At 37.6% G+C, this 25498-nt stretch overlaps 1 protein-coding gene across 21 annotated transcripts in view; it reads right to left on the bottom strand.

Moving 5' to 3' along the window:
* Positions 1–4997: 4997 nt before the first annotated feature.
* The window catches only part of RBMS3 (RNA binding motif single stranded interacting protein 3), a 1278684-nt gene continuing 1258183 nt past the window's right edge, over positions 4998–25498 (bottom strand). For 13 of the 21 annotated variants that reach the window (XM_077865504.1, XM_077865505.1, XM_077865510.1 and 10 more), the window contains 3 exons: positions 22092–22172; positions 19182–19309; positions 4998–11590 (listed from right to left, as the gene is read on the bottom strand). In XM_077865504.1, coding sequence (XP_077721630.1) covers positions 11584–11590; positions 19182–19309; positions 22092–22172 — 216 coding nt within the window. In that variant the 3' untranslated portion in view covers positions 4998–11583. Of the gene's footprint in view, positions 11591–19177; positions 19310–22091; positions 22173–25498 lie in introns of those variants that run through there. The other 8 variants (XM_077865513.1, XM_077865512.1, XM_077865508.1 and 5 more) reach the window with 1 other exon arrangement.

The raw sequence follows: 25498 nt of genomic DNA, 5'->3' as shown, positions 1-25498 counted from the left end.
GAAGAGCTGATGAAGAAAGCAACGTGGACTTTGATACTCCCCTTCCTCACACCCTGTATCTTTGAACCTAGTATCTTATGGGAAAGGCTGCCTTCCTCGGTGTTTGTTCATCCCCCCAAATCTAAAACTAACTTACTGGAAATGGACCAGAAAACTTTTTGGCAAAGATCTCTACAAAAATATTTTGAAGGGAACAGAAGGAAGGGCATTTTTTTCCTAAACTCTCTGGGCTCTTCCTCTCAGCCTGTGAACCTGAGCAAGTCCCTGGATTCCTTCTCATCTTAGGTGAGGATGGGAGCAATTAGTAAAGACCAAGAGAGAAACGAGTATGGAGGTAGGGTTGGCAATCACTTCAAATGGTGGCATTGCTGGTGAACAGAGGAAGAGCGGTCCTTGCTGATCAGGATTTGGTGTGAAGGTTGGGGGTAAATCTTCTACAGAACAATAAATTCCACAGAGTGATCTCCTGTTTTATTATGTGACACCTACAGACATGTCAATCGCCCCATGAGGAAAGCATTCTGGTGACCCAGAGCCTGGCTACAGCTACAGATGGGAAGCTTGAAGGCTGTGGTTGGCCTCTTGGTGCGTTCAGCTTGACTCTGGGCATGGGGCTCTGAGGGCAATGAGTCTGCTATCTCAGGAGGCATGGAGCTCTGCCTTGGACCAAATGACACTTGTAGGGTCATTCTTTTCTCCTCCTATCCTATTGGGAAGTGATGGGGAGTGTGCTATGCTTTAAATAAATCATCCTATTGTTGTTGTTGTTAAAAAATAAACAAACAGAAAGTCCAGAACAAAGGTGTGCGTTTTGATGGATAAAGATGAATTTTAGAGAGAGGGGAAAACATGTTTAGCAAAGAGTTTGCCTAAAGTGAGGATCCAAGATCTTTTCACTGCTTGTTCAGCACTTTATCTGATATTTTGTGATCTACCCGTGATAATAAAATTATATTGGTCAAAGGTCAGATAATAGAAAAGTTATTATGGATCAATAATGTGTCCTCTCAAGTCACATCAGTGGATCCAGCACGACGTAAAAGTCTTTGGCTTTGTATCTAGCAGATTCTGAGCTTGGATCACGCATCTGCATCTTGAAAACATGGCCAAGTCTTACAACTTTTCAAGGCCTCAGTTTCCTCATGTTTAAAATGTGGCAGCACCTATCCTGCATGGTTGTGAAAAGGTCAGTGGTAGTAAATAATAGATGCTACTAATGAAGCCTAGTTATAAGAAAGGCAGGCAAGGACAAGGGCCCCTGCCCTAAGAGGAAGCCACCCTTAAAAGGATTCTACATCACCCTGGAAGGATCTCTCCACCCTTTCCCACATGATAGGTAGATGACAAAAACCTGATTGGGTGACAGGTGCGTGGAGAGTTAATCAGGTTAAAACAGCCCACCAACAATCTCATAAAAACCCCTAAACTTCGAAACTCTGGTGGTAACCCTCTAGGGTCCCCTCCCTCTTTGAGAGTTTTGTACTATTGCTCAATAAACTTTGCTTTGCTTCCCACCACTCTTCCTCTGGTCCACATCTTCATTCTTTGAAGCAGCATGACCAAGAAATGTGGGTATACCAAAGGAAAAGAAATCTTGCTACACTACTAGAGTTGCAATATGCAACAGCTCAGAGCAGCTCAGAATGGCATATTCCACTCTCTTTAATGTCAAAAGAGTTGAATGGCCCAGATGATTTGGGGAGAGGGTAGCAGTGAAATGTCCAGTCACTCTGCTGAGGTGCCAAATTAGGGAAGAGGCAACAGCAAGGGGGTTGGAAGACCTACCACACATGTGGATGGGAGAAGACATGATTGAATTCACATCAGGAAGTTTTCCATCTACTTTGCATCAAGCCATGGGAGGTAAAACATATTGCTCACAAAATTCCCTGATCTTATTTCATGCTACAATGTTGTCATAAACCAGAGCCTTCTAGAATATGACATCTCCGTAGACAAGTACCGTGTCTACTCTATTTATCATTAAAATATTTATGGAATGTTCATGCACCAGGCACTGTTAAATGAATGAGTCAATGAAAAGTTATGCTTATCTATTTGGTAGATACATCCTTTTTTTCCAGAACAAATCACAGAGATGATTGAAACAGCAAGTTATTTCTGGGATGGAAAATGTGAATTGTGTTGGGTTTCTGTGACCAAAGTGATTAGAACATCAAATGCCCTCCTCTACAGAACCGACAAAAATCTCAGGCCAAGTGAAATAAACATTTGAAAAAAACATTGAAAGCAAAATTACCTTCCGCGTTGGCATTTCCCAAAGTCATTGCATAAGAGAAAAACTTAGAACTCAGGGGTTGACATTTTGGATTTGTTTTTATTATTTATTTGTTTGTTTGTTTATAAAGAGTGCATGAGTGGTGGGGGGGAGGGGCAGAGGGAGACGTAGAGAGAGAATCTCAAGCAAAATCTGTGCTAAGGGGGAAACCCAATGGGGCTTAATCTCACAACCCTGAGATATAACCTGACCCAAAATCAACAGTTCCACTTCAACTGATTGAGCCACCCAAGTGACCCTGGATCTGTTTTTAAAAGCACACTCTAGGCCTTCCTGGATGTAGTAGGTCCATGGAAGGTCTCTAACTTTCCAAGCCTCATCTAAAAAATGGAGGTAGCAGTAGCACCTACCTCAGAGCAGTCTTTTGAGGCTTGTATGGCCTCAAGTATGTAGCCAGCTGGTACAGTTCCTGGCACATAGTGAAGGCTCAGTGATGGCGACCTTGCTCTTAGAGCCATACCTCATATTTCTGTTTCTGTTTAGGAATGCGGATTTCTGGGATGTGGGTTTGGAATCCACTGGAGACTAAGTCCACAGTGCCACCTGTTGACTGCTTTATTGGGATAGTCACCTGCAATCTCAGAAGGGTGGGAGAAAGATCCTAACAGTAGGCTACTCCCTCTGTTTCTCAGTATTTAAATGAAAAGACAGCCTTTGATATATGGGAGACTTTTTCATCATTATTGTAAATGACACTCATATACGGAAATTCAAAAAATAACCAAATCTTCTAAGGTTGAGTTTGAGCTATATTACTTTTCACTTGACTAACTTTGGAAAGCAATGAAAAGAATAATCTTTCTCAGTATCCCTTAAAAATAAAAGTATTATCAATTGTGAATTTTGTGGGAACTGTTGAGAGTTGGAGAAGTACTCACTTCTTAGAATAAATTATAAAACAGTAAAAAATACATAGATATGAGGTTAACAGATCATGGTTATTTTATAAACAAGGGGCACCATTGTAAATGTAGCTTGTTTCTTCACTCTCTGGTTTTCTCTTATCTTTATGTCTTGAAACTAAGGATTCTTCAGCAGAAGTCTACGGATATGTTTCAGGCAGTTCCCAAGCATCCTGAAACTTAGTGAACATGTTAGTCATATGGGTAGTGGTGCTGGCATCATTAGCCTCTTAAAAGTCTGTAATTCCTGAGAAACAAACAGCAAAAAAAGAACCATTGCTCTAAAAAGAACTCTGATGGGACATAAGTAAAATTAATTTCAAGGTCTTAATTCCAATTCTTATTTTCTTATACTTGCCAATAATTCCATTTTTCTAAGTTTCTCTTCCAACTTCTTCTGCCAGGAAGTACAACGTAAATTGGTGTTCACGGAGGAAAGATATATATACAATATGTTCTCAGAGCCTGAAACTGGTTGGCTAGCTTTTTCTTGGGTGCTTGTGGTATAAAGCATGAAGATGTCATGTGGGAAATGACCTTGGTACAATTGTAGCCTTTATATATATTATCATGCAAGTTATACTAGAGGTCATGGAACAGAAGGGTTCACAGGTCAAATAAAGATGCTAAAAGGACTTCTTAATCTATTTAAAATCCATGGCCAGAAGCAAGGTGAAAGCCATTGGGTAGGTTAACTCATTCAGGGTAGCGTTCAAGAAGAATAGAAGGACCACACAGCCAAAAGCTCTGCAATGTTCATGTATTTTGCCTCTCCTTGTGCTACATCATCCTTCTCCACTAATTGTGTTTTATAGAGATCAGAGTTGAAAAGCAAGCAAGACAGGCCACAGAAGGAAGGAGCCGGTGAAACATGTTCCTTTTGAGAGAAGCAAGGGCAAGTAATTGAAATTCACTGATTAGCCCGATAAGTTGCTATGGGCACCAAAGGGTGACCAAGTGAAGACCTCAAAAATGTGCCTCATATTTCTTATGTGTATTTAGCATATCATGAATACTTGGTGCTTCATGTATATTTAGTGCATTATATAATGTTTTCTTCATCTTCGGGTTTCTCTTTTTGTTCACACTCATCTGCTCTACTTATTTTATGTCTTAAAGTTTACTTTCTTTGTTGTGTTTAATACATTGTATGAATTTCATTTATCTCCTTTGTTTTCTACAGAATTAAATATTGACAAACAACAACAAATACATACTTTGGCACAGAATATTTGTGGCCCTTGAATAAGAGCTCCCAGTTACCTTAGATGATCCTGGACCAGAGAAATCTAATTTCTGCTGTTTGCTTACCACAGTCCTCCATAGTTTGATGAATGGATATTTTTGATTTTGGTTGACTTGGATTTTAATCCTTATAGAGTCAACGTGTCAAAAGAAAATTTTCATGTATAACTCTGTCTCCTGGCCTTTACAAAAGATGTCTCAAGTTGTTGGTAGATTTTAGGCATGTTTGGAGACAGGAACTGGACTATCTCTGAAGCATAAAGACAAGGAAACATGTGTGAGGTTAGGAAGACCTAAAGGGTCTCTTCCCACCAAAGCCCCTAACTCGAGTTTTTCTCAGCCTCTTGCATGGATGGAATGCTCTCTCCTCTCCTAGTTTTTGTTACCAAGGATAGTATGCTGCTGCTACTGCTGCTGCTGCTGCTGCTGCTTCTGGCATTCTACGGGAAGCCAGCAGTATACCCAATTAAATACAGAAACTACTCCTTCCCACTGGTCCCTCCCTCAACCCATTTCTGGAACAGTGAAGAAAAACACAACAGACTACCTGATTGATTTTATTTTCATTTTTTATTGAAAGCTTCATCAAAGAAAACAGAAGTTTAACCTAACATCCACTGATCTACAGAAAGCCCAAGGAATGGGGGAAATGGTAGCTAATTTGACTGTGGTACAGATGAAAAAATTAAAAATAAAACCAGAAACACCATAGAATTACAGAACTTTTCATGACAGAGACAGCGGTACAAAATGCTCTTAAATAAAGTTTAAATTTGAATGATGTTTCATAAGTTCCATGAAGTCAAATATGGCCTAAAACAATGGTTTTTAAAAAGCTGTGTCCCATTTTTTTTTTTTTAAAGAAACTGGGTATTTCATAGCAAGTATACTTTTATGTGTATTTTTTTTTAAATTAAGATCCCAATTATATTTCTCTTTTTTTTTAAATAAGTGGAAGCATTAATTTCAAGAATGGAAAAAACTTATTCAAGTGTCTCTTTGAAATAGTTTTTATAGCTCCTGAAAAGTATGAAGTAACTCACTTCTTCATATATGACGAAATGACATTTTTTTGGGGAGGCAGACAGAGCATCTTTCTTAATAATATAAGACCAGAAGGTTTAAAATACAAAGCATAACACTAAAGTTACACTTTGGACACTACTTAATTTGAAATGATCAGAAAAAATCCACTGGAGTGTCAAGGTCATTCACCCTTATTACTGTGATGCAAAACAAAAAAAAAAATTAACAAAAACAAAGCATTTTTCTTGCCAAAGATTTAAGATAGGGACAAGAGTGTATATTTAACCAAGAGATGCTATTATATTCTCATAACTCAATTTTGAGTTGACATTTTCTTCTGGTTAAAATGTCAATAGTGAACGAAACCAAAACAGCTTTCTTTTGAGGGAAGCCAAATACTTTGCTACAGGTTTCCCCCCTACCCCCTTTGTTTTTGCAAGAATACAGCCAACTCTCAATTATTTGCAATGAATGGGAAAGAGACACTATGGCTAATAAAAAGCCATGGTATATAATGCACTGACAGTTTTACCAATGATTTTAAACTTCTTCGATAAATCGAGACTTAACAAAGAAACAGACTGATTTGAATCTGATTTCCAAATGTTTCTTTTCCATCCTCAGGGTGAAATGCTAATAAAAGGAAACAGAGCCCAAGACCTAACAGTTGAAAAGAGAAGACAAAACAAATCTACAAAGTAGATAGCCCTTCAAAAATTGAGAGTGATTGTATTTCTGCAAGACTCAGTCATTGGGGAAGTTACTAACTGGAGTGAATAAAATGGAAGAAAAGTGTGACTCTGTGGCCTAGAGGTTCTTCCTACAGACTCCAAGCTTGATCTCACCTCTGCTCCAGCTTTAAAGCTTCCTTAGAGGAAGAAGCATTTCTTAAAATATTATTTTTCCTTTCAGAAATACAAAGAAATGCGCATTGAGAAGCTATCCATCCTTTATTTGTGTGACGGGGAGCATATGTATTGGGGTATAAACTGAAAGAGAAGCAAAACCACCAATCTGGGGTAAGCTCCCCTGCCTCACATGAGAAAAGATTTTGGGGGCAACTCAGGGATCTTGTATTTAGTTCTGTACTGTCCTGGACTCCATGCAGTCCACAAAGGACAGCCATGACCAAGGACACTTGGATTAAGGGAGCGATTTCATATTTAAGAATATTGGGTAAGAAATGTTAAATTTGAGTTAGACTCAACTGACTTCCAATACCTCAGTGGATGTCATGTGTAACAAATTGATTCATTAATGAAATCCCATTATCACTCTGTCACAGGAAGGGTATAGTGTACAGAATCAATGAGCCTGTTTAAATTCTGCTAGTCCCTCAGATTGGAGTGAGATGCTGTCAGTTCTCGGTAAGCTCAAAATTTTGAAGGATGCCAGGCACAATAACACAAAAACCAAAGTCTCATCTTTCACTCCCTACTGTGGATGAGAACATAGATCAAGGCTCTAAGACATGTTTAACTTTGTTAGGAAGTGTGATTCTTCAAATGTGCTGAATGTTGTTTACCCACACAAATAAATATTACCCTTTATTTGATTTGATATCATCTAAAAACATTTACCACTGAAACCCACTTAAGAATTTCTCTCTGCTTATCAGCTCATCTACAGTGGTTCATGCACGCAAAGTACAAATGAGACTCAGTTGTCAAATGTATTTTTCGTTTCTCACTAACATTATAATCTGTCTAGACAGTCCATTGAAACTTCTGAATCATGAAGTGCTGCAAAAGTGCTACTCAACCAAATCTCACTCTTCATTAATGGGGATTTTAGGCCACTGTAAAATATATATAGGTATAGAATAGACATCTCAAATATTCAAATTAACCTTTTTTTAGAAAAAAAAAAGCTACTCTGTTTTTGTCATACATGAATTAAAATGATTTTAACATAGTTTTGCAAGAGGTTGATGTATTCTGCAGGTAGAGCGAACTTCCTGCTCCATCCAGTCTTTTTCTGCTCTTAGCCTGCCTTCTCTAACATGAGTGTTTTTAATACCATGTAGTTTTTCACTAGAATGTGTGGAAGTGAGTCTTGTATGCTGTCAAATGTGGCAGATCTGTTAAAGTCACAGGAAGAACTGATTCAAGTGAAGCATAGAGATAACATCTGAATGATTGAAATTTACCAACAAAACTAACCCTGGCCAAACTGAAGTTAGGTAGAGGATTTTCTTTCTTTCTCTCTCTTTCTTTCTTTCTTTCTTTCTTTCTTTCTTTCTTTCTTTCTTTCTTTCTTTCTTTCTTTTTTAAGAATATTATGTCACTTGCAACAATCGTGACATGCCAGTCTTCAAGGAAAAACAGTCCCCAGCACCTACTGGTTGTTAGCTTTAGCTTACCTAGGACCCAAGACATTTTTAGAACACATGGCCATGCATTGAGTCACTATGCATAATTTGTCTCCTTTGACAAAACTTTATCATTATTAAGAGAAAACCCATTCCTCCATTGACCATGTATCTAGAGTTTAAGTAAGATTACATTGATCTCATTTGGATTGGGATTTTGGTTTGTTTCCTCATGTTTAGAAGGCTTGACAATTAAAGTCTAAAGGAAAAATGGAAATAATCTGAATAAATGTTTGGAAATCTGATGAACCAGAATACTTAAAAAAAAAAAAAAAGCCTTAAATAGGATTAGAATCACCATAATAACAATTGCGATTAAATTAGGATTCTGATGTCTGCAAATATTGAACACATATTTTGATTTGTTTTATTCTTCATATAATGTAATGCTGCTTACCTGTTGATGTTTTTTATATTCCCCCAGACTTGACTCTTAAAAACAACCATTAGGTAAGATGACAGATGCAAATTTGAACATGTGCCATTTTTCCTTCTTTTTTTTCCTTTTTGATTTGCAATAAGATATTTTCTTGAATGGCATGATATAAAAAATCCAAACACAAAACACATGGACACATAAAATGACAGGTAATTTCCTTGCGCCTGAAGTGGCTTAAAAAAATTGAGATCATTGAAATTTCATAGTTGAAAAAAATGTTTCTGAATGTATAAATAAAGCAGTAGTTTTGAATAGAAACAGGAAGTTACCTAGGCACATTCATCAGCCACATGGTAGCTACCTCTTAGCCTCATTGTTGATTGCGTAAATGAGACTTTCTTTGTATCACATTAAGGTTTTTTTTTTGTTTTTTTTTTTTTACAGAAACAAAAGAAAGCATGTTTGTTTCATATTCAAATGAAATATGCCCAGGATAATCCTTATTTATACAAAGAGTTCAGAGACTGAAAAAGAGAAACGAAAAGCACAGTTCCTATACATGTTCGCTTATACCCACCCCCTGTGACTCAGGAGCCCACTTCTCAAAGAAAAAACTTAAGTGCCACCCTTGAAATACATGAGAAGCTGAAGGACAGAACAGAAGAAAGTATAAATTTAAGATTCTCTCTAAATCATGGAAAACCATTAAGGAATGGGTGTCACCAGAGGGAATTTCTCTGTAGCACATGCTACTACATTTTCTTGGATACATTTTTGCCTCTAATTTGATTGCAAAAATAGGGAGTCACTTTCTAGACTTGAGCTTCCAATTCATGGATTTTTCAAATAAGAAAACAGAGCCCATTTCAACACGAGGCCTCTGTTGACAGGTCATAAATAGTGGAATATTGACAATTTCAGATGAGCCAAACTCATTACTGATATTGACCTAAAGGGAGTATGATTTGCCTTTTAAGTTTTTTCAGTTTTTAAAAGCCTACCCTGTTTTCTTTTACAGTGCACTTCATGCATTTCCTTCTTCCTTCTGGACTAAGACAGTTTTCTTGGATTTAGCTTGTGAAAAGACTTTCACCCATCTGATTGCAATGATCCATTCAGAAAGCAACTCTAGGGCATGGTTCAATTAACATAGTTCCATCGGTCTTAAGTTCAGGTGAAACTATACAGGTTGAACATGGATTCCATGAGTCAAATATGCAGAGATGTTTGTTAAGTCAATTTAATCCATTTTAGACAAAGTTTTGCATCATTCTCAATGCAAATATATCTACTTTGGCTTTAAAGATTGAGCAGATCTAATTCTTTTGGTTCTTATTGATATAAATCATACAATTTCTTGATTGTCAACTAGCATCTTAAAAGCTTACCTAAATTTCACTAATAGAATCCTCAATCTTATTGGTCCTACTTGCCTCAGAGAGCAAAACTGAAAAAAAAAAAAAAAAAAGGTCTGTTTTTGTCCTTCTTCTGACAACACCAGGGTATGAAAATACAATGAAAGGAGGCAAAAAGAAGATATCCCCTCCCCAACTGCAGAATCAAGGTGGCTGTTCATGGCAGGATGAACAAAGACTGAGGTGAGAAGACAAAACCTAGAGGTGTTGGACGTTAGAAGGAAGACTATTGTTACAAATACAATGAGACCTTTTCAGGAGACCACTCATCACTTAACAGAATATCACTACGCTTTTTTGACAAGTGACCTTTCAGACCAGTTCGGGAAGGATCTTTAGTTCAAAGTTCACAGAAAGGAATTTCAACCTGTTAAACAAGTGTCTCAGCTTATTGGTGGCCATCATTACAGGTGTCACTATTCAAGAGAGCTAGTAAGGAACCAGAAAAGCTCACAGAATGAATATAAAGCCTTTTGGCTCTATCAGTTGGTATCCAGAACTCTTCTTCGCGCTGAAACTGCTGAACACAGCAGGTGCAAGCTTCTGCTAGTATCAACAAATGCACATTAAAAAACAAAAACAAACAAAAAAAAACATTTTTTGTTTTGTTTGGTTTTGCAGTATGTAAAACACCAGTGGAAGGTAGTTTAAACAAACAACAAAGTAAGAACTGGTCCGGCCATGTAGGTCAAATAAAATTTTTAAAAAGAAAAGAGAAGAAAAGGAAAACAACCTCTATCTTCTGGACTGCAATAGGGTGCCACTTCATCTTTGGTATAAAATAGGCCATCCATAGGCTGAATTTGATCACAACTAGGAAAGACTACAGAAATTGTCAACAATTTCTCTATCTATTGCTTTTTTTGTTTTTTTGTTTTTTTTTTTTTTGCACTTTTTGACCATAAGCTCCTATCTACTTAATTTTTTTAATGCTCTTAAGCTAGGTTTTGCAATGTGACAAGCAAAGCTGACTAAAAACTTTGTAAAGCTCATAAAAAAGACTGCAGATAAAAAGCACTAATGCTTTTGCTAGCGATCACGCTTCGTAAATAAAAAAAATCTGCATTCTGCCCTCCAAACACGCATTATTTCTAATGCAATTGTTTTTAAACCAACATTAATAACTTTACCGTAAAATGTTTTAGCCTTCTAGAATGATTCAACACTTAAGACAAAGTTCATGAAAAGTCCCAGCATTTTCCCAATTCTTGCAGTTGCCATGGTTTCTTTTATCAACAAATTTTCTTCAAATGAAGAAAAACATTTTCTTTTAAACTGTACAGTTTTTTTTTCACCCTAAAAACTCATAGTCTTAAACTTCTGTACCAGTTAAAGCCGGCACAATATTTCAATTCTTTCTTGAATTTTTTTTTAACAAGACGTTGACAGCTTGCCTCGAGAGCCTTTGACGTCCTTAAAATTAAGGCAATTAAGATTCAAGATAAACCTTACCTAAATATTTCTAGGAAAACAATAAAATAAAAAACCAACCCACTAGCTTTAAACAAAAAGGGGTAAAGAAAGAGTAGCTTAGTTACTGAGGAAGACAATTTGTTTCCATTTCTGCTTTGCCCACCTCTTGACATCTGATTTTCCGTTAAAAAAAAAAAAAATCTATCTACATCTTCTGGTAAATTCTGAATTCAAATGTTCTTCTAGATAAAATGTCAACCTTCTTCATTTTGTTTCGTTGTTGGTTTTTGTTTGTTTCCTCTTCTGGGATTTTTTTCTTTTAAAAAAAAAAGATGGCGAAAATAAACTGTCAGACCACATGAAGGAACCATTTGCACAGCACATAAAAACACTTTGTTTTCACTGGGTAAAGTAAAAAAAAAAAAAAAAAAAAAGCATTCCATCGACGCCTGTGCAAACTGGAAGCCAACTTCCTGTTCAATGAAGTTTCTTCATTCAAGGCAAAGTTTCAGACGAACATTCTTCAGTCTTGTTTATGGTCTATGGAAACAATTGGGTACAAGCGGTCATTACATCAAAGCATTTTTGACATCACCTTGTGTGCTCTTTTCCAGTAAGATCTCTTTAAAAGATACCAAGTTCTTTCAATATCTAGTAAATTGTACAAGTTTTAAATTCCACCATTTCATACAAATATATATTTAAGCCAGAGAGTTTGTTCACATTAAGTATTGAGGCTTATAGAATGAGAATATCCCTTCATAACTCCTGTGGGATTCATCACTAACTCAGTCAACAAATATGCACATCCCTACTATGTACCCAAGATATAGCAATGATTGTGTGTTACCCTGTGGTATTCACCAAGTATATTCACAGAAGCCTTATTTGGCCCAATAAAGTAGTAAGACAGTTAAGAAGCAATGAATTTTGTTCACTTTACCACTTCTCCTCTTTTTCCTTGTTCACCCATGTCATCAAGTTTTCTTTTTTTTTTATTTATTTTTATTTATTTTTATTTTTATTTATTTATTTTTTTTTAAGTTTTCTAATTCTTGAGAACGGGGACTATATTCTACTTCCACTTTTTACTTTCCAGGAATCTGGCAGATGGTATGCATGCACATAATAAATGTTTAACTAGGCAAATGTCATTTTTACTTCTGCTGCTTTGCCTAGGCTAGCCAAACAATGTCTTCTGCTTCTGTTCCATCTATAGTTGCAGGGTTGAGCTTCTAGTGGGTCGACCTTGACACTTAGCCCTTCCATCCACAGACTAGAATTCTGTTAAATCATTTCAGGGGTATAAAAAATGATTTTGAAACTATCCGTAGGTCAATTTAGATGAAGTCTACTTCTTTCAGTGTTTTGCAGGTTCTTCTGATGCCTAGTTGCTTAATGTAGTAAAGAAACCTCAGGGTTATTGAGGGTGTCCAGGCTGTTCACTGTATAAGCTGCATGGCTGAGGGAGTTTGTGGGGGCTAAATTCCCGCCTAAAATCTGATCCCCAACCTGCGTCCTCTAGTGCAGGGCTGCATTTGTTCTGAGCAAGCGGGCTTTATTCAAATTCACAGTGTCCTTAAGGATGTTTTAAGCTATATGACAGGTAGGCTGGGATGATCCAGAGAGGTTTTTTTCTTCCTAATTTGCAAAACGTGTTCATACGAGTCAGCTGTGCCTCTTAGAAGCCTAAGGATCTTACATGTTCTTAGGATCATGTAAGAAAAGCAACTAGTTGAGAATTGATATTTCCATTTTTAACCAATAGGTTAAGTTTCTAAGAATACATATTTTGTGTATGTTATATGAAAAAGTGGGGTTTCTTTTAAGAAGAAATGACATTAAAAATTTCATAATAGCAGCAACAATAAGGGAAACTTTATCAGTAGTAGTCATGGGAACCACGGTATATATTTGATTTCTGTACCTTTGCAAAGTATAGACTTACTTCATTTATTTCTAAAAACCTACCTTGTTGTGGGAACAAAACGTTTCATTCAGTTTTGTGTTTTTGTGTTTTTTTGGCCTGTTCTTTGCTCCCACACCCATCTTTTACCTGGTATTATTTATCTAGCAGACAATGCCTAATACACCATCAATCTCTGCAACAGCTGCTCCATGACCCGTGTCTTAGCCAAAGGATTACACTGACATAGAACACTCACACTGCTCAGGTATGTCCTGTGCACTGGTCTTGAAGCACCCATATTTATGAGCTAGGCTACAGACACTTTCAAGCTATAACCTTACGCAAAGGTTTCCAATAGCCCTCTCCTATCAAGTGGTCTCAATGTTACACAAAAACAAATGAGGAGAAATGAATGGTTGTCCTTTGCATTTTCTTGGTTGCTAGCTGAAGTTCGAAGGGACAGGGTGTTGCTATTTAATAGAACTGAATTCCCTCCTCTCCACCTTCTCTGTCCTAGGTGAAGTATGAAAATCATGTTGAGAGTGAACATTTTGTCACATGTTTGCAAAAACTCAGAATTCCCAAGTTGGAAGTCCAGCTCACATGCTAATCTTTCAGGAAGTGAAACATTTGATTTATCTTGCCCTCTAGGAGGTCCAACTATTAGCATTTTAATAGCTTTGAAGACGACTGCAATTAAGAAAGCATTTCACTTAGGTTAGAGGTTGTTTCCCACACTCCTTGGGACCCCCACCCCAACTCCGGGGGTATGGTTGTTAAATTCTCCCTCAGCACTAAAACCTAATTTATACTCTGGAGAATGCTGATCTAATCTCCCCCTCTAAAGAAGAGGAGAAGGAGACTCCAAAGGGTTGTCACTCAAAGATTGACAATGATTTTACATATTAAAAGTTAACTTTGCTTGAAGACTCCTATTTTTCAAGCCCTCGTCATTTTTAAGATTTCTTAAATAGCACAAAGAAAAACCGTTAACTCGGACAGGAACTGGAATTTCCATAGAACTTTCAAAACAAACCACAGGTATCATCTCTGCCTTTGCAGATAAAAGCCCCAAGCCCCTTTTGCATTAGCAGCCTCTTTTAACAGGAAAAAAAAAAAAAAAAAAAAAAAAAAGCATTAATATAAAATGTGAAGACCTGTTTTTTAGCTTGGAAAGTGGAATTTGGAATAGTAAAATATTTGTTGCTATAGATCCCAAATATGACCTTTCTATTCATATGCTCATCACTTCTACTTCTTAAACTTTTGTTCTGCAACCTTCTGTTGTGATGTCTGTAATTTACTTCAAAATATCTTTAGTATGAACATTATGCTGCTAAATGTATGTGTGATGGGTTAAGCTACTTTTCCAGGGCACTCAGCTACACAACTCAGGATTTCACACCCCACAGGAGGTCAGCTAATATTTAATGAGAAAAGCCAGAGGTTTCTATAAGTACTTGAAACTGTCCGTATCTCAATTAGCATAATGATTGTCAGAAATGGGGTGCCTGAAGAAAGTAGTGGCATGCTAATTAGCATAATGATGCTAGAAATAAGCTGCCACTTGTGAAACTTAGAGCATTCAAGTTCACGTGGATTGGGTAAAATATTTTAGAGACCCTCTGTACTCTAGGTGAAAGGTACAGTTAGATTGTAGGGACATTTGTAGCTTTATAACTTAAGGGATACTCCTTGTACCTTGATTTCAAAACAAGGCTGTCACAGAAGAGCTTTCTAGTGGCCTCTTTAAGGATAACATAGTCCTGACTCTAGAAAATGGTCAGATCTAATCTGAGTGAATCTCTCATGTTAAGTACATTTAAATTACTTAAAGAAACAGAGCTGGGTCTTTATCGAGTGTACAGAGCAAGCCAGATTAATTTATTGAGCAAGCCAAATTTATCACTTCATCTCTTATGAATGCTTCCTTGATAAATGTCTCTGTGGATACTCTCACATCCCCCAAACTTTTCCCAGTGATCGTTATGTAAGAAAAAGAACCCAGGTGTTTACATGCCCCATACACTTAGCTTAATTCTGTCTTCTTAAATGGTTCTGTAGACTCTCATGCCTTACCATGACACAGATCAGCTTCCCTTGGCTGAAACTGATAAAAACTTAGATAGAGTCACATTCATTTCTTCCTTTTAGAAATTTTCAGAATAGATTGTTATCCATCAATTTATTTGACCTTGAATATTATTTTTGCTTTCATTCGATATGTTAGTGTTGTCATTTCAAGTCAAAAAAGCTCCTGGCGATATGCAGCACATCAGAGAGAGGAAGTTGAGAATATAAACAGACCTGTTAAAAATCTGCTTCAGGTTTAAAGAAATGTACACAAGGCAATGCCAGTGGTTTTCACGTGGCACACATTTGAAATGTCCCATGTTCCAGGGTGTTCTCATCTCTGGCATGATGCCACAAACATGCCCTGTGGAACATCCTGTAACATACATTCCTGCATAAGTGTAAGGGAAATGCCTTCAAATGAGGAAACCCCTCACCATAATGCTTACCACTGTGAGGACACGTGTGGAGGGTTTCTTCCTTCCATACTTATTATCTGTGGAAAGTCCACATTATCAGCCATAGGAATCTGTGGTCCAAAGCACGTAATCATGGTGTGGGTAGCTTTGAAATGTTTAAACATTTAAAGTTCCACGTCATCAGACTCAGACTTCCTCAGATATTTCAGGGAATAAAGCTTCTTTGAATCGACTTATTGTAGGGATAATTAAAATTGTTTATCTTTCCCTCTTTGGTTTTTATATTATCTTCTCCTTCCCTCCCTTAGCAACATCAGTAATTCCATGGTTTTGTTTGGAATTGTAAAACCCTTTTTTACCTTTTCTTCTTACTTTGGTTTATCTCCTCCCACCCTCACCCTCCCCCCCACTTCCGTCCCATTACACTTGCCACCATCTTACTTCACACTTTTTGTTCCCTCTTGTCTGAATCATTGCAATCATTGGACTGTTTCCACTGCTTCCAAATCCATCTTTGACCTCAACTGGAGGAGCATTTGTAGAACAAAGGAAATGCTGTCCAAGTACATCCGTGAGACATCCGATAATAGAATCTGGCTCCAATCTGCCTTTTTTTTTTTTTTTTTTTTTTTTTTTTTTACACTATTGTACTCTTCTGAATCCCCTTCTCAAAGAAGCACTCTGAGATTTCCCATCTCTGGACTTTGGCCAACCTGTTACTCTACCTAGAACACCACTTGACTATCTGTAAGACCCTATTCCAGGTGCTACAACTTCCACCAAAGCTGACCCAGTCGAGAAAAGTTAAATGCATTCTATTACTATAGTATTTTTTTTTTTTTAAAGAGCCCTTGCAGTATGCACATCATGCCTATATATACATCTAAATCTCGTACTAGATTGTAAATTCTGGAGGGCAGGGATCCTGTCTCCTAGCACAGAGACTGGCCTGAGGCTGAATACTCTAAGTGTGGAGGTGGGTGGGGAGACTCTCACTGGAATCTGGGAGAGGCATAGATGTTCTCTCTGAGTTAGGCAGGGCATCCCCTTCCCCACCACATCATACAATGGTCATGAATGGTAGGGACAACCTAAGGAAGAAGAGAGCATCCTGTTGTGGGCTCTAAGTGGGGGCAGCTGAAGCTGATTGAATCGGCCAGGGGAAAGAGGATGTTACAGACAGTTCAAGAAGGGGGTACTTTGTATCCTGAAAGCCATCCTTGAAACACATCCCTCCATACACAGACTCCACTGGTCAATGGAGTCCTTGAAATACAACTCAAATGCTGGCCTTCCATCCCTTAACGCCTTCCAAAGCTTTTGTGGCTCTCTTCAAATAAAACTGCGAATGGTTCCTCTATACAAAGCCAAGTATCCGAGGACTAGAGCTTTCATAAAAACTGCCTGTTTGACTTGGTCTCCTACAGCATTTCCCCTACCTCTTCACCACACTCTAGCTGTAGGTTCACATTCTAGACCTTTGGATTTCCTGGTTTTTTTTTTGTTTTGTTTTTTTTCTGCCTATAATGTTTTTTTTCTCCAAATCTCTCCAAGATTAGCTTGGAGATCTTTCAGATCCAGGCCTCTGTGAAAGGCCTTGCCTGATAACAAATCTTTGGTATTTATCCTGTCACTTTCTATCACAAGGATCTTTTTTAAATATTTGCTTTGCAAATCTGTTTTTTTTTTTTTTTTAATTATTGTTTGCTGATTGGCTCACTGACTGTGAGTCTACTCCTAGCAGGAAGTAAACTCCAAGAGAATAGGAAAAGCACCTGCCTTTTTCATTGCTCTTTTCCTGGCATCTGAAATTCTGTGCATCACATAGTAGGCATTATATCAATAACTGCTGACTGGTTGAATGAAAGCATCTCTTTTATTTACCCAGACATCATTAAACTGTTAGCAAGAAGGGTCTAGGATCACCCGTTTCCTCATTATGCTCAGAAACAGCAAAAGCCAGCTTCACCTACTCACCAAGTGTTTCTGGCAAACATAGTAGCTCTTGTTTCCAGTGTCTCTCACTGTACTTCCACACAGCCAGCCTCTGGCTCCTTTCTCATACATTACCCTCTGAACAGACTGAAAAAATTCCAATATGCTTGGAACAGAGGATCAGAGACTACTATATTGTGCGGTGTGTGTAAAAGTGATTCACATAGGCTATAGGTGAATTAAAAATAAAAACAAGAAACAAAAACACAAAATGTTTTATTCTTATGGATCATTCCTGAAAGTTGTTATGTGATAATAATAATAATAGTAATAAAGGTCAAGTCATGTCAGCATATTTCATTTGGAAGACTACCTTTAGAAGCTAAACTACTCATAGAAGACTCCATTACCATGATTAATCTTTCAACAACAAACAAATCTCTATGTATTGAGGTTAAAGAGGAATGATCAAGAAATGGGAGTGATACTCTGCAGACAGGAAGGATCTCTTGGGGATTGTCTATTCACTGGGGCTTTGATTGCTACCTACAAATTAGAATAGTTTGCACAAGATATCTCTATATAGATGGAATTTTTGTTAATTACTTTGGTTTCAAAACCTCTCAAATTTTAGTCTACATAATTACTCAACACAAAGCCAACTGTACTTTATAAGTGACTTAAAGATTTGAAAGAGTAATTCTGATACATGATTGTTGCTTTGGCGTTTAAATCCTAAATAAGACTCCACATTGTTTTATATTTTACAGAACTCTTTTTCTTTTTTTTTAAAGATTTTATTTATTCATTTATGAAAGACACAGAGAGAGAGAGGCAGAGACACAGGCAGAGGGAGTAGCAGGCTCCATGCAGGGAGCCTGACGTGGGACTTGATTGCGGGTCTCCAGGATCAGGCCCTGGGCTAAAGGCGGCGCTAAACCACTGAGCCACCTGGGCTGCCCTACAGCACCCTTTTTCATGAACTAGTTTACTGTGTGTTCAAGGCAACCTTGTAAAAGGAGTGTTTCTACCTCCATTCAAGAATGCAGGCTCACTGGGGCACCTGGGTGGCTCAGTCTGTTAAGCATCTGCCTTTAACTCAGGTCAGGATCTCAGGGTCCTGGGGTTGAGCCCCATGGGGCTCTCTGCTCAGCAGGGAGTCTGCTTCTCCCTCTGTGCTGTCTCTCTCTCAAATAAATAAATAAAATATTTAAAAAGTAAAGAATGCAGCCTCATTATCCAGTTTCAAATAGGAATATTGGAGTTTTCTCCAAAAATACATATGGTAGATTTTTTTTTTTTTAATGCCTCCTTCTGTATTTAAGGCTTAGGTAAACTCTTATATTAACTCTGGGCTTGGCCATGTGACTTGCTTTGGCCTCTGGGGCAGTAGTAAATGCATCACAAACAGATTGAAGAGTGCTTCATTTGGGCTTCCTCTCTTGCTGTTCTCTGAATTCTGGGACTTCTATGTGAAAAAGCTGATGCAGGATCAGAAACACATGATCCATTTGCTTCCATCATTCAAGAACAAACAATTAACACCCAGAAGCAGAGTTGTAAAAATGACCATCAGCTGTCCCCAGGTGTCTGAGCAATTCTAGTCAAGACCACAGGAACCATCCACCTGAGGTCAGTTCAAATTGTCAACCCACATAATCATGAACTAAAAGAACACTTTGTCACTAAGTTTGGGATAGTCTGTACTGCAGCAAAAGCTAACAGATAGAACATGAGAGAATGGTGTCAAGATGGTTGATCCTGAGAGAAAGAGCTTAGCATAGCCCGAACTTACTTAGACTGTTGGTAAGAATATGCAGGTGCATGTTCGTTGGATGTGTCCACTGCTATCTGTTGCTGCTGACCACTGGTGTCCTGGGATGAAGGTGCCACTGTCTGGGGAGAGGTATCAGCAACAACACCCTAAGGAAGCAAATAAGAACACAAAAGCCTTACTGGCTTTAGCAAAGGGCCTTTTTCCAGATGGACTATAGGGGATAGTCCTTTTCTGTTTGGCTTGAGTAGAGTTGCACTCAGCCAAATGGAGCTACAGGAAGTACCCAAAAGAAAACCCCAGAGCATATCTGGATACAGGCTGAGGAATTCACTTCAATGTGTCACCAAGAGGCTTTGCCTTCAGAAACCCCCTACTGCAGTCAAATGGTGAGAAAATAATTTTCACCATGCTTAGAACTTTTAAACCATGGTTGCATATAGCCATCCTTAATAATAATTTCTTAATCAAAAACTCATGCAGGATTCCTATAAAAACTTGTATATTCAAACATTTCCCTGGGGTAGTCCACCGTGTCATGTCTCTTTGACTTGGCAAAACAATGGACTCTGACCTAAAAAAGGAAAAGAAAACAATACATAAAAGCTTGGAATTCCTTTAAAAGGCTAATGTTAGGTAGGTTTCCTCTTCAGCAATTTGATTTTGTTTCTTTTGTTTTCTACAGTATGAACTAGAATTCATTTTTAAGTTTCAGAAAACAAACATCCTTAATTTTGATTTGCTACTTTCCTCACCCTCTCATTTCTCATAGATGCCAACAAGGAGTTGGTCATCTTTAGGGATAGATGTTTGCTTCTAAGAAAGGCACAGGTGGTTTTATTTGGCAGGTTGGAGGCTTAGAGAGGGCATCTCTCTGAATAGATTCTCTTAGATTTATTCATAGCCTTGGACATCCGCAGTGATGTCAGGTTTCAAATGTTCTTGTTCAATTCTCTGTCCCTAACTTAAAGTCCCTTAAATTGTTCCTCAGAATCCAAAAATTCTCCCTATATTTACTTCAATCATTTTTTCCCTAATATAGTATTTGGTATTATGCATTTTTCTGAATGTCCCATCAGCATCTATTTGTGCTGATATTGATGAATTTTCAATGAGTGTTTTACATAGAAAAGTAGATTGGTGCTTTTTCTTTAAGCACACATGAAAGCAACATATAAAAATGTACTTCCATTTTTCTTAGTGAAAGACTTCGTCTTTTTTTGGTAATCTCTTGCCCAACATGAGACTCAAACTCTCAGCCCTGAGATCAAAAGTTGCATGCTCCACACTAAGCTCTCCAGGCACCCCGACCCAAAAGACTTTTTTTAAATTATAGACTTCTTCTTTAACTATAGTTAGAGTGTTTCCAATAAGTCATACTGTCAAATGTGTCCCATTATTTTATGGTCATCAAAATGCTCAGATTCGGTAGATACGCTTATCAATATGTTAGTGTAGACAGAGAAAAATGCAAGTATGTAGAGATCTATGCTGAAAGTGCCTAGAATATCTAGATTCATTAACTGATGATCTGGATGTTTTTGATGGTCAAATATAGCAACACACACACAAAAAAACAAAAAAGCCCACATGTATTTTACTCATGTAGTCTTGAAATTCTGAAAAACCAATTAAAACTTGTTCAATACTGACATATTCTTTGGGGCCCACAGGTCTAGAGCACATAAAAGATTTAAAATTGGACCTCCTTGACTTCCTAAATTATGTGATGGTGTCCTCTTAAACTTCTATGTTTCCCAAACTTTGGTACTAGCAAATATCTGTCATATACAAATATCTGTGTCAGATCCAGTTTATTCTGTGAAGATTTCCCCAATCTCTGTAGCTCTAGAGATTGGGAAAGTCATGGTAGACTTCCATGTGGAGGGATGCCAGCATCCTACTTGCTGGCCAACTCCTGGAGGAGAAATAGCATGGACGCCAGAGGAGTCCCTCTTGATGGGAAGAACTGCACTGTGACCATAATGGCAAATGTTAACAGGAGAAGGGGAAGAGTGGCAAGAGACAATAATGGCTAGGATTAGACAGAAATATATATGTCTAAGTGTTTTACTGCTATCTATATAGCTCTATGCTCCCTTCTCTTCTATGTAGCTTGATGGCCCTGTCCAGTAAAATAATGTGTACAGGGGATGGATTCAGCCCATTTGGGAAGAGAGAAGGAAAGGAATAAAGCTTCCATTAAAGACAAGATCCTTGATACATATTAGGATATTAGGATCCTTAATCCTTGATACATATTAGAATCACCTGAGGTTGTTTTTTTCTTTTTCCCCACCTGAGATCTTTTAAAAATCCTGATGTCCAGTCAATACTCCAGACAAATCAGAATCTGAGGACAGGACCCAGGCATAAATATTTTTTAAAGCTCTCTAAATAATTGCAAAAAATAATAAACAGAAAAGTTTGAGAACCAGTACACTAGTGAGAGTATAGACTCCCAAGGGATCTTGTTAAAATGCAAATTCTGATTCAGTAAGTCTGGGTGGTATCTTAGAGTTTGCGTTTCTAACAAGCTCCCCAGTGATGCTGATGGTGATGCTCATCCAGGGACCACTCTTTTGAATAACAAGGCACTAGTAAACTCATTCAAATAGTTGCAATCTTTTATCCTGCCCTATTTATGAGTATTTGTGGTTAACATCTGATGGGGTAGTGATTTGGTCTCTTATCTTTAAGTATGAATATGAAAATGTTACTCCCCTCTTTCCTGCATAGCAAATTAGTTTATTTCATGTGCAAAGCACAACATAGGCATGTTTGAATACTTTCATATAGTGAGCTCGCAATGTCAAATTTTAAAGCAGCACAAAACCACACGTAGGGATTGCTTGGGTTATGGGGGACCACAGTACATGTGGCTGAGATTTGTCAACCCTACCTCTTTCTATAAGACAGAGATAGACTTACTTCAATAGAAACAGCTGTCGGAGGCACAGGCGTGTACTGGGGAATGTAGGTCCCTTGCATAGGAGCGGCAGCAGTCATATACTAGAGAGAATCAAAGAAAAATGCAGGTGAACTTGAGATTGCAACCAGCAAGTAAAATACATATCACATGAAACTGTTTTAGATGTGTAGCCCACAGACAGTGCATTATTAGATTCTATTTCGAATCTAAAACGAGGCAGTTCCTATCAGCCAAGAATGACTTTTGCTTACTGATTCAGTACGAACAGCAGCTCATCTCCAAAGTATCAGGGCAGTATCATCCCCCTTTCCTCCTTTGGCTTTTTAACCATTCTATCTTAGGTCCCAACATGGCAGTTTCACATCTAAAATATACATTCCATAAGGGCAAGGGATGATGTCAAGTTTGTTTTTTTCTTCTCATTTTATTGCTAGCACTTATTACACAGTAGGCTGTCAACAAATCATTTGTTGAATGAATGAATCATCATGTTAGCAATAATTTCTTTGCTAACTAAAAAAAAATAGAATAATGCAAGAGATACGTTTGTAGCAACATTCAGAATTGGCACATGTCCTCATTTTGTCACTTTTCTAACACTTTTTTAGGTGCAAAAGATATAGTATTACAGAGAATGACAAAGTCTCCTTTGTGCCCTTCCCCCCTTCCATGCTCATGTCACTGTCAGTATCTCCTTCTCAACTCCTTTAATTCTCCAAATTTTCTTCATCTGGATGGACAATGAAATGGTCAAACCATTTTTCACTAAGCTGTAGTATTCAGTAAAACACGCATTGGGAATAACCTGATTTTATGCATTGTAAAAAGGGAGCCCCGGGAAGATTACCTGCTCACCTACAGAAGCCAAATTCCATATATCCATGTCTAATACACACCTCCCCTACAAATGCAACATTGTACTCTTTGAGAATAGAATTTTCTATAGAATCAGCTATATTCCTGAGCTTCTAAACTTGACCAACATCACAGAACAACAGAACCAGAATCATCTACTGAAGACAAATTTCCTCCATTCATGAAAGTTAGAGAAATGATTTTGATGGAAAACTGCAAGCCTCTGCTACTTTATTCTTCAACATTTGCTGAGTTCAAATATGAATGCCTGAATCAATATGCAAAGCCTAAATTACTATGTTTTCTGTATCTCCGTACTTTGAGTGTGCAAGCAACTTAATGGTCCTGAATCAAGGGAAATATCTGAATGAAGATGAGCTCATCAGTCGTCTGTGTTGTTGTTCAGTATTCATGGAGAAGGATATTAATTAAGCAACTTTGGAATAAATGTATCTCTATCCTAAACTAAAAACTCTCTTACTGTATCTATTTGCTAAAAATAGAGATAGCCTTAATGGAACAACTTAAATCAAACAAACCAATATGTTGTCTGTGATCCACATGTAGCAACTAATAACTGTGTAACGCTAATTACAATTAAGTTTAATTCCTACCCATACAAAAATAACCTTGTAACTGGGACCAAAAGCAACTATTTGAAAGGCCTGTAAATATAACTAATTTAGGTTTGCACTTGAATATCACCAGAGATTTCTATGCTCTATCTCTGTGCTCTCACAACATCCATCAATTTAAAAAATTTTTTCCATCAATTTTCTATTGAAATTATCCAGACTGTCATCTTCTTTTTTTTTAATTTATGATAGTCACACAGAAAGAGCGAGAGAGGCAGAGACACAAACAGAGGGAGAAGCAGGCTCCATGCACCGGGAGCCCGACGTGGGATTCGATCCCGGGTCTCCAGGATCGCGCCCTGGGCCAAAGGCAGGTGCTAAACCGCTGCGCCACCCAGGGATCCCCAGACTGTCATCTTCTAAAGACACAGGCCAAACTTTGCATGTCTCTGTATCTTCCAACACACCACATCACACCTGATAAATAATTGTTCAATGGCTGAAGAAAAAGTTACAAGAAAGCCTTCCATCTCCAGTTACAAATCTTACATGCCCTTGGCTGTTAATAATTCTGAGCTCATTGTAGGAATTAATTTCATGACCCCCATAATAGGTTTATACCTTTAAACATGTACTCTACCCTCCCTCAGTCTCCCTTTCCTTCCTTCCTTCCTTCCTTCCTTCCTTCCTTCCTTCCTTCCTTCCTTCCTTCCTTCTTTCTTTCCTTCCTTCTGGTAGCACTTCCTAGTTTTGCTTAGAACTAGTGCTTTAAGGAACATACATTGGAATCCTTCTTTAATCAAATCTCAAAAGTCTTAGTAAACTTGTAGCAGGGGAGAATATATTTTTGCCAACTATGAATTTATTTAAGCCCGGAGCTGATTCTATTAGGGCTCAGCTAGGTAGGATGGCTCACCCATTTTACAGATTGATAAACTAAGACCTTATGTAATGGGAATAAACTTCAGTTCTTCTGACTCATGATTGAGCACACTTTTCAGACTACTTCTTTATCTTTGAAATTAAGTAAGTCTTAGGACTTTCCTTTTGATTGTTCCCATCCAATATAGATGCCAGGTTTGTTTGTTGTTGTTGTTCTTATTGTTGTTAATAGGCTATAAAAAACTGATGATCCAATTAAGAAAGATGGAATGATATGTCTTTGGTTAATATTTTTATTGCCATTTAATTTCCATATTTTTTATTTTATTTTATACTCACAATACCTAATTTTCTTGCAGGAGGCCTATCCTATATACTTCATTTATTTTAAAATTTAATGTACTTTTATGCTACTCCACTAAACAGAACCAATAGAGATTTTATAGTATAAATGACATCAGCTCAGTTCAATGTGCTTTGTCTTTTAATGAAAAAAAAAAATCTTTCTCATTGCTTTTTTTTTTTGTCGCGGAAAAGATAATAGACAGAACTTGAGAACATTGTTTGAAAATTAGGGATAGGCTTATTTTAAACAAATCAATACGGTGGAGCTTTATGCCCCATAAGACTATTATTTCTGTGTAAACTTTTGCAGTAAAACTCTGCAGTACTCGACACATATATTCTAGGGTGAAGCCTCAAGAAGTGACAGCTTTGTAAAATTTGGAGCAAATGCTTACAGGAAATGGCTCCAGCTATGTGTAAGATCAACTCCCAGCTTTAGGTAATTGGTGACAAATAACTCTGAACTTTCTCGGCAAGAACAGTTTTATTTCCTTAAGAGCACAGATAAACTACAGTCAGACTTAATAATCCAGGCTGCACAAACACTGTTTAGATCTGGATGCCTCAGAGACTTTCCTTTATTTTATCCAGCTAACAAATGACAAAAGACTAAGAGAATGCCCTGTGATATAAGAAACCTGCCCCTTTTAACTTGGTAAATCCTGGTGGATTACCTATTGAAAACATACCAAGAATGGATGTATATCTTTTAAGCTATTTTTTTTATTGGTATGTCTCAAAGGTTAGAA

The sequence above is a fragment of the Canis aureus genome, chromosome 22 (genome assembly GCF_053574225.1).
Source record: "Canis aureus isolate CA01 chromosome 22, VMU_Caureus_v.1.0, whole genome shotgun sequence".
Classification (NCBI taxonomy): domain Eukaryota; kingdom Metazoa; phylum Chordata; class Mammalia; order Carnivora; family Canidae; genus Canis; species Canis aureus.
The sequence above is the reverse complement of the archived record's forward strand: the minus strand, read 5'-3'. Positions and strand labels throughout refer to the sequence as shown.